Here is a 16,083-nt window from a genome sequence, read left to right as displayed (position 1 = left end):
CAAGGTCACACAGCTAGTTAAGTGTGTCAAGTGTCTGAGGCCAGATTTGAACTCAGGTGCTCCTGACTTCAGGGCCCGTGTTCTACTCACTGAGCCACCTAGCTGCCCCTATACAACCACTTTTTTAGCTTAGTAAAAGTGGGAATAAAAATGATAACAAATATCTACATAATACCATGAAAATTATGATATAGTATTTAATCTCGAAGGATATACAGAATCAGTAACAACAAAGTACTTTTTCTAAAAAGCAAGCAGTTTGTCATACAGCGTGTTCACATTAAAAAAATAAAACTTTGGCTCATTTTGCATAACTGGCCATTGTATACAAATTATCAAATTCATCTGCCTGTAACACAAAGGAATATCACCACCGTTGACACCCATCTTGGCAGTCTCAGTTAAAGGTGACTAGATGATTGAAACCTTGCTCCAAGGACTCTTGAGGACAAGCAGCCAAAAGCTATCAAACTAAAGATCAATGCAGACTGATGCCTTTCAATTACTGGAAACATAACCATGTCCTGGCCCTTCAAGGAAGGAGGGTACAAGGGTCGACTGAAGGCATCATGTACACAGCAGAATACTCTACATAGGGGAGAGTTATGAAGGATCTAACAGACATCAAGGCAGCCAGAAAGAAACTTTCAGGGTAATTAATGGAGCTTTAACAGCAGCAGTGAAGGACTCTGTTGTCAGAAGACAATGGCTTCCCTTTCATTTGGAGATCTTATGTAAAGGCCTGATGACCACTTGCTGGGGATAAGGGATTCTTTTTTCAGATATGGGTTGGACTAGGTTGTCACTGAGGTCACTTCCAACTCTGAAATGGTGTGATTTTATAAGTAATTCCTTGAAATGTATACAATATTAGTGTCCCCCCTTCATAGAAAAGTAAACAGAGAGTCACAGAAGTAAACCAAGTTGACCACGGTCATTCAGAGAACAAGTATGATTCAGAATCTGAACATGGGTCTCCTATTTCTAAATCTAGTGTACCTTCTACTATCTCACAGACTCTAGATGAAATATAATTGAGGAAGATGGAAGACATGAAGAATTCATTCAGATTAAATTGCTCTGCTCTTCTCACCATTACAAATTTTAGGAGAACTTAATGAAAGTCACTATGTAGCTACAGAGACAGGGTCTAGAAGCCTAACAGGAAAACTGGCTGACCGCACACCAGCGGCCAGAGGAATGAAGGGGCCAAAGGCTAGGGTGGAAGAATTTGAGAGCTTTCACTGATCTGGAGAACAGAACTTCTTCCAAGTGTGAAAAGCAGTTTGTGTATTCTTCTCAATAGCTCTGGGAAGCTGTCAAGATTTATCTTGCCCACCTGAATCTGGAGAACTGGTAACAAATGTCAGCTGGGAAAGTGGTGACAATAGGAAAAACACCAGGGCAGTCCTAGCTTGTCCAGATGCTAGCCCATTCACCAGAAACAATTGTCACTCTCCTTCATGAGCGCTATCTGGCACAAACATGTGCAAAAGAATGAACTTCCTTCCTGAACACATAAACTAACCTGCAAGTAAATGAGCTTCTATAATGATCCAGTGCACAGGAAAATTTACAATGAAAAGGTCCCATCATTTTCTTTTCTTACTGAGACAAAATAGTAGTAGTATGATTGAAAGCAGTGGAGACATGACAGAAAAAACACGAAGGTAAGGGCATGTGATTAGAGTGAGAAGCAGGTATCAAGGGGACCAGGATGTTGGTTTGAATAAGAAATTTTTTTTTTTTAAATTAGCATTGTAGGTGTGTTTTCCTTTAAAAAGTAGGTATATTCCTGAATTATGGCATCAAAATATGATTCCTACAAATAGAGCCACATTTCAAACACTGTAGTGCAACCTGCTCCTGAGAAGCTGCATGGCCTGGTTTGGAGTTAAGAAACCAAGATTTTAGATCTAATTGTATTCATAATGATTTATGTGCCCTTAAACAAATCATCTCACGTCTCCAGGCAACAGCGCATAAAAATAAGGTTTTTGGACTATAAGTTCTTAAGGTCCCTTCCTGCTCTAACAATTTTAAGTATCTAGTAATTGTTTTGAAAGATAAATAATTCAATCTAATTTACGTTGTCTGGGAATCTGGATTTTAATATTCTATCTTGGATTTGCTTAAATCAGAATACATAACACACATAACTTGGCTAAACAAGAGCTTACAGTGAGCATATGTATAGACATTGTGGTATGAAGAGTGGATGCAATAAAGGTGTCAAACATGCAGGAAGTGTGGCCCAACCAGATTAAAATGCAATTGGGAAATATTTTAAAACAAATACAAATACAATAGAACACAGATGCTAATATGTGGTTTTCTTAGTCAATATGCAGCCTGCAGGGACCCTTACATAAAAATTAGTAGCCTCTTTCTATGAGTTTGAAACCATTGCACCAAGGACTCCAGAGAAGTTTTTATAGCCCATAGCTTGTACTTAGCCTTTTGGAAGCCAAAGCAATTGGGCTGTCTTCACCCTATAGAGAAATGCTTCTCCTTCAAGAAACTGACATTCCAGTTCTGTGGCTCTCACCTTGTCTTGCCTTCATGCTTGGGTGCCTACATTCATCTCAAGCAGCAACAGTTAGGGAGGAAGGCCTAGAGATGATAAGGATTTGCAAAGGAGTACTGCTAGGGCAGGAACCCCTGCAGCCCCCTGCTTGGGTGGGAATGGGGGCTGAGAGAAGAATGAGAGCCTTGCCAGTTGGTAAAACACCTTCCTCCTGATAGTGTGAAAAATACAACACATATATCCAACAGCACCCCCTTCCCCCCAAAAGAGAACGATTAACCTGGACGGGGTGGGGGGCGGGGAATGCAAAAAACAGCTCCTTAAAAAAAGTAAATCTCAACACAGCAAGACACGCTACACTCTATTCTAGGAGTAGGGAAGAAAATGACATATATGTATACATGTGGTGACAACACCATATGGTGGGAAGAACTCAGGGTAGCTATGTGAGCTGGAACAAAAAACACTTAGTCTCTAAGCCTCAGTTCCCTCATTTGTAAGATGAAGTGGTTGGACCTGACAACCCCTTCTAGCTCCAGTAAGTATTTCTTTGGATGCTTTATCTGGACAAACCTATTTGCCCTTCAGCTATTTATTCATAGTATATTTCATAAAGTAACAGGTCCTATTACTTATTTCAGCTAGTTAGAAACGGCTTCCTGCAGCAAAAGAAAAAAAAAAGACAAAACTTTACTTGCAGATTTTTCTTTTTGGTTGTTTTTTGGGGGAAGGGAGAAAGGTAGACCTATAAAGTTATCAAAGCTGGAGGGGAGAAGAATTAAAAAGTGAATGGAAAGAGTACTTACAGACTCTAGAGAGAGGACCAGAGTTCAAATCCCACTTCTGACTCTACAAATGTGACCTAGAGCACATCACTGGGCCTTCATCTCATCTTTCAAGTGAGGGGGTTGCACTAGACGGCCTCTGAAATCTCTTACAGCTCTAAATCTATAATTGTAAATTAACCTGCTCAAGAAAACAAGTGGAGAGGGCTCTACAAAAGAGAGGAATATCTCACTTAGCAATCCTTTTCACCATACGGTGGTTTTTTTTTAAAAGAAAGGTGAATGTTTTTGGGATGGGGGATTAGGCAAACGGTATCCAAGTCCAATGGACTGTCCAATTCTGGATGGAAACAAAATAAGAATGTATTTAAATATAGCAATCTTTTCTAATGGAGCTGACCACAGCTTAATAGATTATAGGTAAATCCTGAAAAGGAAAGTTACAAGAAATCCTCGAGATATATTCTAGTATTGAGATTAAGGAAATTTTGATCTAGTATAGAGATTAAGGAGATCAAGTTAAGGAAATCTGTGAGATATAGTTTAGTATTTTCTACCTCAGATGGCCAGTATGTATATGCATATGCACTCAAAAAACCCTGAGACAGGATTTGTAAGGTGGTTCAGAAAAGACACAGCAGGCCGTAGTAGAGCCACTGAGGATTTTGCTGTTGGACAGCATGGTTACCAGATGTGAAGAACCATTTTTCAACAGCATAACAAAAGAGCAATGAAAATACCTCAATTACTCATTTGCTATCTGATTGTTCTACTATCCATAAATATTAATCTCCAGAAAATAGCAGGTACTACAGTAATATTTTTAAGTACAGTCATTCCAAAGCATCAAATTTTTAAAAGGCTGAAAGAAGACAGAAGACATTACTAGATGGGACAATTCGCAAGGTGCATCAGCCTCCTGCAAAATGAGTAATCTCTTCCTCTCTGACCTCCACACAAGAAAATGGTTACATTCCATGCCATCTCTAGTCTCCAGTAACTTATAAAATTTCCAGTACTGACTTTTTACACCCCAGGAGAGATTTTCTTCTTGAATTTCCAAAGTTCAGTGGCCTTAAAGAATGTTTTAGTTATAAATGACAGGCCTTTGTTTTAAACCATAAAAGTAATGAGATGGATTCTTTTATAGTCACACTTCGTATATACATTATAACTAACATGTTCCTTAACAGGCATATGACAAAAAAAAAAAAAGTTCTACATAAAAATTACTGGTAGAGTCGATTACAAGACTGAGAAAACCAAAAGGAAAGTTGTAGGTTTTGGCTGAGACTATAACTGCAAACATTTTTGTATTCATCATACATGTCCAAAGCTCTTCTTTGTTTGGAGAAATGAATTCCAAAATTATTTCCAGAGGTTATGTAATAGCTTCTACAACATGCCTACAAAAATTAATTTTAAATTACATATGCCATGTAGAATGTTCATGGGTGAGGCAATATGACATTTTCTTAGAAAGTGATTAAAAAAGAAATCACAAGTTTGGAAACAACTTGTTCAAAAAATCTTTGTCTAATACAATACTTTTATATTGAGACCTTCCACAGAGACAGTAGATGAAGATGGGAATATTGAGGATAACATTTCTTGCAAAAAATTCTATATTACTAATTTCTTTGTTTATTTATAGTGAGTAAGATTGATAACAAGAATCTAAGGTCAACACATAGATCCTTCTCTCCCACGAGGACGACAGCACAAAAGCTTTGAAGATTGGCAGGTCTCCAACTAGTTCTATGTAAAACACTAATGATTAGGTTCTTAACCTGGGATCCAAGATCTTGGATTTGTTCTTTTTTTTTTGTAATGAAATATTTCAATATACTTGGTTTCCTTCGTAATCCTATGTATTTTATTTTATACGTTTAAAAACACTTTTAAGGAGGGGGTACATGGGCTTCAGACTGTCAAAGGTGTTCAAAAAACAAATAAGGTTAAGAACTCCTGATTTAGTAGTTATATAAAACATGGGCCAGCTGGTCAGGGTAAGCTGAATGTAATGTTTTAGCTCCTTCCCCCACCTTTGGCCTTAAATTGCTATTCTGTGGTCCACAGATTATCCTGTGATTATACACCATTGCACAGCAACAGACACCTTACACACCCTTGGTCATCACTAAGTTAAGAGCTAAAACACTCGAGACAGTCTGCATCAGTGCTGGCTTGCAGCCACTATATCTTATTACCTTTTCTAAATTTCCAATGAAATTTGTTTCCCAAATAGGTTATTTCCTTGGGCCTCAGACACCTACCCTTACCAACTCACATACTTCAGCTGATTTGTTATTTGAATGCTTAGAGACAGGAATAATATTATATTCACACAGGCATGCTCTGGTTAAAAACTATTATTGCCCCATTATTCAAATTTTGATGTTATTTTTTTCACCCCACATATTTTTGCTTTTTAATCTAGCTTGTTTTACAATGAACCCTAGTATTGGGTTAAGCAACTCACAACTTTAAAAACCAAACCAACAACCCCTAAAACTGATGCTATCAACTCTTTAAAAAAAAAAAGGAATAAAATGGCTTCACTTTAATTGAAACTTTTGCTTCTCAATTCAAATTCGGCTCATTATATAACTCAAAGTTAGGAAAGTTAAAAAAGAAAAGTCAGTCTTACCTTATTTGTAGCAGTAGCACTGGATCCAGGGACCACAGGTACATTCGTCACTTGTACAGAAAGATAATTATTATCTATAAGAGGCCAAGCACCTTCCACCTTGCACGTTTGAAAGTGATCATTAAAAGTTCTAAGATGAGGATCTCCAAACAAGCCACAAAAAAGATAAGTGGGAGGACTCTGGTCCCCTCCCTGATGTTCTCTAGCTTCTGAATGGCTATGATAGTTACAAGGGTCATGGGTAACTTCAGGGTTGGTAGAGGATGTGGGTCCATCCTTGGAACAGTTTCTCTGGCTCATGAGGTCATTGATTCCTAGCACAGCTGAATGGTAGACCAAGTTTCCACGGCAGGCTTTGGAAGTACGCTGGGTACAGCCAGCATAAGCACGTAGAGCCTTGCAGAACTCTGAATCAAAGCCATCGATGGCAGAGTTCAGGTGAGAAGTCAGCGACACAAAGTCTGTGGTACATTTCTGGATTCGACACTGGGCTGGCTGTTGGCAATAACCTAAAGGAAGTAAGATAACAACAAACTGCTTAAAAGGTGAGACATTTTAAGAGGTTATATTACTTCCTGAATGAACTACATAAGAAAACTACAATTTTCCTTCAGGATCTATTTGTTATACCCCCTTGATCAGGAAGAAAAAAAAAAAGAGAAGGGGAAGAGGCTTCAGCAAAAAGTCTAAAAGAATACAGACACCAATCTGCTTCTGGGCCTCAAACTTTTTACTTGAACCAACTATGTAAATTATTCTCAGTTTAGATGACTCTTAGAGAGAAGCTATGATAGAACAGTAAAGGAAAGTATTTATTCAAATTGTTATCTTTTTCAAATACACTTAAAATACTTAGTTACAATAATGTAAATTCTAGAATTCTATTCATTATTAAAAAAAAAATTAGCTTTAGAAAGTAAACCAAAACTACCTGAGATGATCCTGTGAAAAATAGAAGCACCTATCATTACCTAAAGGAAAAAATATCTATTTCTAAACTACAGAATATCTATTTAAAAGTTCAAAATATGGGTTTGAATTCATACTATGTATCTATGCAACCTCTATACTAAGAAAATGGTAAGTACTAAGAGTCTTAAAAAAAACCAAACAACTTTCTATTAGCCAAGTATAAAGACACACACACACACTCCACTTTAACCACAACTTATAATCACCTGCCTTCTAGAAAGTTTAACTACCCACCTATAAACAAGTGTATTGCCAAATATTTTAATTTTTTAAAATTTCCTCCTATTCTCCCAGTGCCAGAAGATCAAATGCTTTGGACCAAAAATTTGCACAGGATTTATTATTCCATGGATGGCCAATGACAAAGGAAAAGACAGGTATTGAGTTAATCTCTATGACAGAGGCAGATGGCTATGACTTTATTTTAAAATTTTTGAACCAAAAGAACAAAGAATGTAAAATGTTGATTTCTAGATGTGACTATACCTACTGCCTTTTTTCTTAAGGAGAAATAATGCATAATATATTCAACAAAACGTAAAATAATAATTGCCAAAACATCTTTATAGTTTGTCCTTGAATTATGAAAGTACACATAAGAAAAGAGAACAAAACCAGTATTTATCCTAATACTGGAATATAGAAGTAGACCTACAAAAATATAGATCAAGCCATAGTTACCTCTGGGTATTAAAAATAAAACAATTATTTAAATAAATCCCAATTCAACCTTACATTAGAACACTGGCTCTAAATTTGAACTTTAACCTGTTTTAGTGGAAAATTTTTAAAGTCCATAATAAAACCACTGGCGATATAATTTTTGTTAGGAAATTTAAAAAATATATAAAGAAACATCTAATTCCTCCAAATACCTTTTAAATTTTAAAAAAAGGAAAGAAGAAATCCTAAGCTTTGGAGTTAATTTCAACTGATTCAAAACCACAGAAGTGAATACTGCAACATTGGACAAATGAAAGCAATTACTGAACCATAACTATCATTCAAATTTGTATTTTCTTTTATGGCATCCATCACAAAAACAGCTGATGGTGTTGGGTCCTAGTTTCTAAGCATTCAAAGTTTAGAGTAGTTAAAGTAGGTAATTTTTAAAGTCATTCTCTTCAAAAGAAACTTGATCGTTGTCAAAGAATTATGCTACCAAAAAAAATGAGTTAAGGCTATTTTACAGATAGAAAAAAAGAAAAAAGTTCAGAAGGCTAGGTTTTGTTAAACATAAACAGTAAGCACAGACTCCTAGGTTCAACATTTGATTCAACACTATTGATTCCCAGTCCTCATAGGATCATGGATCATAGATTTAGAGCTAAAAAGGTCCTCACAGGTCATTGAATCCAAGCCTCTCATTTTATAGATAGTGACACTGTTGCCCAAAGAGGATAAATAACTGTCCAAAGTTAACAGATAAAATAAATAAGAGGGCCAAGATTCAAACCCAAGTCTTCTGATATCAAATCTAGTATTCTTTCTGCCTTCTACCTTCTTTTCAAGGATACACTTTCTCTATTAGGTATTACCATGTATACATTAGTAGTGGCCATGGTAGTAAAGACTCAAGCAACTGATTCACAGCATAGGAGGAAATAAAGAAATGAAAATATGGTCTTAAGATAACTTGGTTAACATCCAGCTTTTATAATTGTGTGATAGCACAAGAACTTTCCGCTAAACTTACTGGGCCTATTTGTTCTTTTTATGGTCTATAAAATTCAACCGAGCATACATTTACTTGTAATTATTTCAAATAGTCATAAACTATCAAAAGTAGTGGTGTGGAAATGCAAATGCACTAACTGTCAAAACAGAAGAGGGAGAAGAATTAAATTTCTAACCCCTTGGCTTTCCCTTTTTCTCCCCACTCCTTTCCTTTAGCTGGCAGATGGGTATTGATTCATTTGTGAAACCTTACACAAAACAGAAACGCATATTCCAGGGATGAGGAACTAAATAGTGTTGGACTGCTGTCTGATCTTTTTTAGTAGCTGAATGGTGGAGAAAGGAGGGAAAACTGGAGAAAAAGAAAGGGAAATACAGGCCCAGGTCCAACAGTCTCAACTCCTCGCCCCAAGTTTCCTTATTATGACTAATTTGCAGTATTCCCCCAGAAATATTTAGGCTTCATGAATTTATAATGGCAATGCACACTCTGCCTGTTGTAAGTGGTAAAATAAACCTCCTGTCAAAATGCCAAGACAAGGCCAAGTAGAAATAGTCTCAAAGATCTAGCAAAGGAAAGCCAAGAAGTACATGAGGAAGCAAGCTGCTCCATATTTGATCCACAGTCAGGAAATGCAGAGCTTTGTTAAAAATATGTGAATAATGCACTCTATGCTTTCCCAAGGGAGTAAATTAAAAATTTACAGGTAGAGGTTTCACTGTTTTGCCCATCAAGTTATTTGTTATTAATGTGAACGAAGATTAGCTGCTCTATTTTTGTTTCAGTTAATGGAGAAGAATGTGCTAATGGATGTGTGTTTACAAAAGATCCTATCGCCAAAGATTTCAAAACAAAACTGTCACTAATGAGCGAGCCAAATTTACTCATACAATTTTGAAATATAATGAATTTTGTGATGTGAGATATGTTCAAGCTATATTAAAAAGAATGACTCTTTAAGCCATATGAGTGCTGAGGCAAATGCTATGATTACAGCGATAAAACATATGGTCGCCCATCTGCAAAAAGCACTTGACTAGGATCCCTGAAATGAACAGAAATCATTCCTTACATTTCAGAAAATACTGCCCTTACAAGAGGGCCCACACTAAAGAAAGGGTGCTAGGCAATCCTTTTTCAAAACACAAATTGCTTGAGCCAGACTGAAACAAATGTTCAAGAAATCTCTCAACTACTGCCTTAATAAAGTGAAGCTGCATGAAAAATAAGCTTTAAAAAAATCATTAAGTTTCAAGTTCCAAATTTTTAAACAAAGAAGTTCTAATTTTCTAAATAAAGTTTTTTGTTGTTTTTTGCAGCCTACCCAAGGGATTAATAATCTTCAAGGACCACATTCTACATTTCCAATAGGGTTTCCATCATTATCAAGGCATGTACTACCAGAGCAGCCAAGGCTAAAACAGGCCTAGCTTAATGTTTGCAGCAAAAAACCATTAAATACCACTGGACAGTATGGTATATAGATGGCTTGCTGGACTTGGAGTAGGAAGATCTAAGCATAAATCTCACCTCTAACAATATGTAACTATGGGCAAGTTCCTTAACCTCTGAGCCTCAGTTCTCTCACCTGTAAAAGGGTGGAGGGAAAAGGGAGTAGAGGGTAAAAATTCCTATAGTGTTTATCCCACATAGTTATTGTGAGGCTCAAATGAAAATGTTTATCTAATGTTTAAAATGTTATCTAAGTGTTAGTTATTACTACAATTTTGAGTAAGACACTGTGCTTTATATTTTCTTGTTGCCGATACCTAATATTTTAAACATCAACCCACCCAATGCAAAACATTTATTAAAAATTCCCTTTTGTTAAAACACTCATTTGGTCCAATTTTATTTTCTTTAAGCCCAAGTAGAAAGTGATGCAAGCAATGAGATGACTCCTCTTACCTTTTCAAAGATCCTCTAATCATTTTAAAACAATGTACCTTTTAAACATTGCCAAAGAGTATTCCTGGACATATAGCATACAATCAGCTATTTATTTTCTAAAGGAAATAAAATCACTCATTTAAAAATCTAATTCTGAAACTTGACACACACTTCTTAAGTTCTGCCTCTATCTTCCCCTCAGATCAGCAGTTACAATAGGAAACCTTTCACAAGACGAAATTGGTTGTACTGTCTTCTCTAAGGAGCAAAGCGTCTTCTTCTATTTTTCCCCCACTACTCAAAGATATCCCCAATTTTAACACGGTTGGTGTGACCTAGTAAATAAATGACAATTACAACATACATCTTCGTGGAGTGAAAGGCACAGTACTCATATACTTTGTTGTTATAAAACACTGGTGATTGGTGTTTATATAAATATATGAAAAGATCCTGAAGTAAAAAGATAAAACTTCCAGTTCCAGGGAGAGACCCTTTCCAGTTTTTAGTACAATTTTTTTTTCCTAGGCCAATGCCTTACAAAGAAACCTTCTTGTAGTCTTTTTAAGTAGAATTAATCAAGAGATTTTTAACACCACCAATCTAGCCAATCTAAGAGGTCCTCTGGCATGCTAAAGCAGATTTCCTTCTCTTGCTGCCCCATATCCAAGTACCTACAGCGCTGTTTTCCTTAGGGAAGAATAATACGGACAATACAATGGCTGACAACTATTAACCTCTTTCACACTCTATCCATACTCCCCGAAAATATTTCTAGCCACAAGTTTTTAGGGAGAGAACTGAGGGCTGCTTTAAAACAGGTTTTTCAAATACGGAGTCGATTAAAAGTATTTTGGTTATGTTGAGATTAAGCTACATACTGGTTTCCCCACTTTGCAGTTAAAAAGTACGCTCTCTCTGCTTCAACCAACCCCCCCAACTCCAGAGACAGCCCAAGGCTCCTTCTCTCCAGCAGGGAGGAGGCAGCGGCGGAAACTTGATCTGATCCCCGACTTTCGGTAAATAGGATCGCAGTAAGCAATAATGCATCTGGAGCAATTGCCTAAAGCTCAAAAGCAACACTCCCCTTTCACTTCCTCGCAGCACCCTCAAGCTCTCCCCGAGGGGAGATCCCTCCAGGTCGGTGCAAAGCGGTAGGGAAGGCTCGGGAGAAGGGGCCATCTTACACGCATCTCCCAGACTCGCTAAATGTTTAAGCGGTTTGTTGCAGTTGCTCCAACTACAGGGTTTTGCTAAAAGGTGGCTTTGCAGCCAGGTGTGCTGAACACACACACACACACACACACACACACACACACACACACGAATTTGCTTCTTCAACCTCCAGGGGTTTCTGCCAGAAACAAAGAAATCGAGTGTTTTTCGTGGGCTCCCCGCCCCCACACCATTACCAACTTCTCCCGGGAGAGCATCTCCAACTAGAGTAAAAGTGTGGGTGCCTCTCCCACCTTGCCCCTCCACCCATCCCCGCGCAAGTCCGCGCCCGTCACTGGAGTCGAGCGTGGGGTGCGGGTGCGCGTGCGTCCGGGCACGTGTGGGCGCCCCCCCAACCCCCCGCGAGGCACGGGATCGTCTGTACCTGCGGGTAGCCCCCCGAGGCCGAGCAGGAGCAGCAGGGCGGCCAGCGGAGGCGAGTGCCAGCCGCGACGGAGACGGCGCCGGCGCGGCTCAGCCCCGGCGGCGGCGGCGCAGGAAGGGGCAGCTCTCCCCATGCCCGTCCATGCAGGTCTCCTCCGAGGCTCTGGCGGCAGCGTGGGGGCCCGGGAGCCGGGGCTGCTGCATGGACACGCGATCGGGCCTCGCTTCCTTTTCTTCCTCCTTCAGTCCCGCGACGGCGAGAGGCGGCCGCCGCCCCCGCAGCAGCAGCGAACACCGCGCCGGAGAAGGAGGAGGAGGAGAACGGCCCCCGGCAGCATCGCAAGAAGAGGAGAAAAGAACACAAAGAACGCCAGTGAGTTTCGCCGCCTTCCTCCCCACCTTCCTAAAGCCGCTAGCGCGCGGGCTCCGGCGAGGCCAGGGTAGGGGCTGCGTGCGCCGCGCTGCTCGGGTGTGGGGGGCGAGTGTGCGCGCGGGGCCCCGGCCTCGCTCGGGTGTCTCCGCACGCCCCTCCCCCGCCCCATCAATCAATCTCAGCGCCGCACTCCCCTCCCACGTCGGGCGCTCCCCCAGCCAATCCGCGCCCTCCTCCTACCTCAGCGGCGTCCCAGGGGCCGCGAGCGCCGGCAGACCCAGACAGACCCGACACTTCTCGGGGCCTCCGGGGCCCGCCTTCCCCGCCCAGGGCTGTGGGAGCTCGGTTGCCCCGGACTGTCTGCGAGGAAGCGACTTGCCATCGCCCTCGCTCAGCCTCTCCTCTTCTGTTTACCGCTTTGGTTTTTGCTCTTTTAACGTAGCCTAATATAAACAGGCGGCCGCCAGGGCCTGGGGTCCCTCCTTTTGGGTTACTTTCCGAGGGCCCCACTCGGCCTCCCAAGTTTGGCTCGCTTGTTTTCTATCGCGTGCTCCCCGCCCCCGCCAGCCACGCCCTATCTCCGTCCATGCTCCCAAGGAGCAGCGTTTGGGAATCACGTGTGCGGGGCTTCACCTTCGCAGCCAATCACCTCCCCCGAAACCACATTCCGACTTAGATCTGGAGAGCGGAACATTGCAGGAAAGAAATCGGGCTTTTCTTAGTCGGAATGTGACTGGCGGGCCGGGGGCCTCTGATTGGCTGGGAAAGGGCTCCGTGGGTTCGCGTTGGAATTTACTGGCAGCTTTAATCGGCAGGGGATCGCCCATTGGCGCTCCTTCGGGCCGGGAGCTGCGGCGCCTGCAAGAAACGTTCCTCTCCTGTCACTTGACCATCAAATCCAGGGGTTAGTGGCTAGTTAGTGACCACTAGCCAAGAGCTGGTTACTTTGGGCCCGTAGGTTAGTTTTTACTTAGTTCACCCACAGTGGGCAAACCTTAACATGCCCAAATAGAGGATAATTTAGATTAATGAGAAGTTAATACTCTGCCTCAGATGCTTAACTGATTGTGAAATCGTGCATAGGGCAAGTCACAACTTCTCATAGCCTCAGTTTCTTCATCTGAAAAAAGGTAGCTCCTTTCCCTACCTAGTTCTCAGGTTTATGCTTAGGAAAGCACTTGGCTTAAAATGCTATGTAATTGTGTTACTCTTATTTTATGCCTGAGCTTAGATAAGGCATCCAGGCCCTAATAACCAACACATTAATCTAATCTCTATTTTTCCAGAATTGGAAACAACAAGGAAAAGGCCAACTTGTCTGTAAGGAGACAGAAAAGGGAGAAAACAAGAATCTTGGGATCAGACAGTAGAATTCAGCATGATTATTAGTAGTTGTGAAATGCCATGTAACCTACTTGAGTCCACTTCCCTATCTCTCCTAGAATACATATTATCCTCCTCAAACTGATCATGACTGACTTTTTTTTCTTTAGTCTTACATATATCCCAGATCAGAACTTTAGCACTATTTGGAAATAATAAATCATGGACATATTAACCTTTTCCCCTCCCCTCCTCCTTTTAAACAAGGTGCTATTCAAGTAAGTTGGGATAGCAGAGACTTGCAGCATCTTCCCTCACCTTGACAATTCACTTCCTAGAGATTCTGCTTCAGCCAAGACTGGGGCCTTTATGCAGGACTGCCTCCGCTATTTAGGCATACCTTTTCATTGCATAATTACTACACATGATGTGGTGACTCAAGTAGTAAACACAACTTTCACTGCCTAAGATATAATTCAAGCTTTGACTATGTTATAACATAATAATAGCTTTACTACGACCTGGAGAAATGATTTTTGGTAGGGGAATCAGATGTGGAATTAGCATACTTCAAGATTTTGCTGCATACCAAAGTCTTTTTCTGTTGGCACAACTATTTTGTAGGATGTAAGTAATTATCATACTAGATTAAGTAAATCAAAATTGTAGCAAAGGAAGTTTTCTTTTTTTCACTTAAAAAAGTAAACAGGTGCAATTAAGCATTCCAAAGTATTTTAACAAAACTGACAGAATTTATAAAATTTGCTCTGCCAATCCTCCTTTAATCCAGAAGCTTGTGCTTTAAGAACCAATTAAAAGAAGCATCATAAATTCTTTGTACCTCAGCACAAAGCAAATATTCAAAATAAAGAAAATAACTTGAGTCTGTTTTTTCCTGACTCCCTGAGGTTTTTTTTTAGCTTCATTACTATGATGACAGGTACTCAGAGTTTGGTAACAATAGAGGGCGCTCTCTGCAAACTCTAGGGTCACTAAATGACACTTCTTAACAGGAAAAATTTCATCTCCTCTAAGGTGCTTTATTGTTCCTCTGTTGTAAAATTTGACAAGCCCAAGATTTATGTGTGTAACAATTCACTTTTTATTGCTATATAAGTGTATAGTTGGCTAGAGGGAAATGCTAATTTTTACAATTAAGCTGGAAGGAGGTTCCCATTTTCAAGTGTCAAGGCATTAGGTGAGGTGAAAGACAGGAACAGAAAATTAGAGTTGATATCAATAAATTGTATCAGGTTTTAAACCCAAGAGCTTTGTAGATGACATCAAAGGGCATACAGTCTTTTTTACTAAAAAACGGAATGAGATGAGGTCCCCAGCATCAACTTTGGGAAAAACAGAATTGAATGAATATTCCATCACTGATTTATAATGACTTTACATTTCAAACTAACAATATGCTGAAATCAATGATTTTTACAAGTCAGGAATCTATCCAGCTACTTAGTTCCTCCTCCCCTCTTCCTTCCCCTTCCCCCATTCCCATTTTTCTTTTAGTTCAGGAAAGAGGAAACAAGGTAGCAGGCTATTTAGGGACCCAGCAAAACATAATCTTAATGTGTAACTGGGTAGAATTCAAACACATGCAAGAAGCATTAATGGATTTTAAACAAAATGTGGTTTGCTTTTCCTGATGGCATTCATGATGGCTTAACTGTTCCCCTGTTAATATAATCTCCATTTTCAGAAATCCAACACAAGTCTCAAGGTCTGTCTACTTAATACAGTGCATTAAGGAAGAGCAGCTGGGTATCAGACCTGGGGTTTCAATTTTTAAAACACAGTGTATGTGGTATGTTTCCCACTCCCCTCTCCCCCACCTTGTTATCTACCATTTTGAGGAGGGGAGGTCAAAGGATTAAAATAAAATAAGTTCTAAAAGAATACAAGCTCACCATGTGTTTGTACTTACATCATCTTTAACCCTTATGGTCCTGTATGGTGGCTGAAGGGCCAAAGGGGCATCCAAACTCCTTGAAAAGCTTGGACCCTGGCACTTACTTTTTGAACCTATGTATTAGATAATAGACACAACAGTTAGTACCCTGTCCAGAATCGGAAGGGTGAAGATGCATTAATTGTACCTACAAAAATTGGCTGAAGGGATCCTAGCATCTTTACAACCACTCACTGAGCTTGAAAGTAGCAGGTGCAAAAAGCATTTGGGAGCCGATTGCCAGAGCTAGGGAGGTAATGTGCTTCCTGGCCATTTATCTCAGGAAACCAGCACAGTCTTCCCTCCGAAACAAAATTAACCTCTCATTAGCC

The 16,083-nt window shown here is 40.0% G+C and overlaps 1 protein-coding gene across 1 annotated transcript in view; it reads right to left on the bottom strand.

Moving 5' to 3' along the window:
- Window positions 1-15,825, bottom strand: part of RGMB (repulsive guidance molecule BMP co-receptor b) — a 33,502-nt gene extending 17,677 nt beyond the window's left edge. The window contains exons 1-3 of the mRNA XM_036741932.1: window positions 15,728-15,825; window positions 12,103-12,341; window positions 5,963-6,471 (exon numbers count right to left, since the gene is read on the bottom strand). Coding sequence (XP_036597827.1) covers window positions 5,963-6,471; window positions 12,103-12,341; window positions 15,728-15,732 — 753 coding nt within the window. The 5' untranslated portion in view covers window positions 15,733-15,825. The remainder of the gene's footprint in view (window positions 1-5,962; window positions 6,472-12,102; window positions 12,342-15,727) is intronic.
- Window positions 15,826-16,083: the final 258 nt, after the last annotated feature.

Source organism: Trichosurus vulpecula, chromosome 1 (genome assembly GCF_011100635.1).
Source record: "Trichosurus vulpecula isolate mTriVul1 chromosome 1, mTriVul1.pri, whole genome shotgun sequence".
NCBI lineage: Eukaryota > Metazoa > Chordata > Mammalia > Diprotodontia > Phalangeridae > Trichosurus > Trichosurus vulpecula.
Note: the sequence above shows the minus strand (reverse complement) of the source record. Positions and strands in the feature narration are given on the sequence as shown.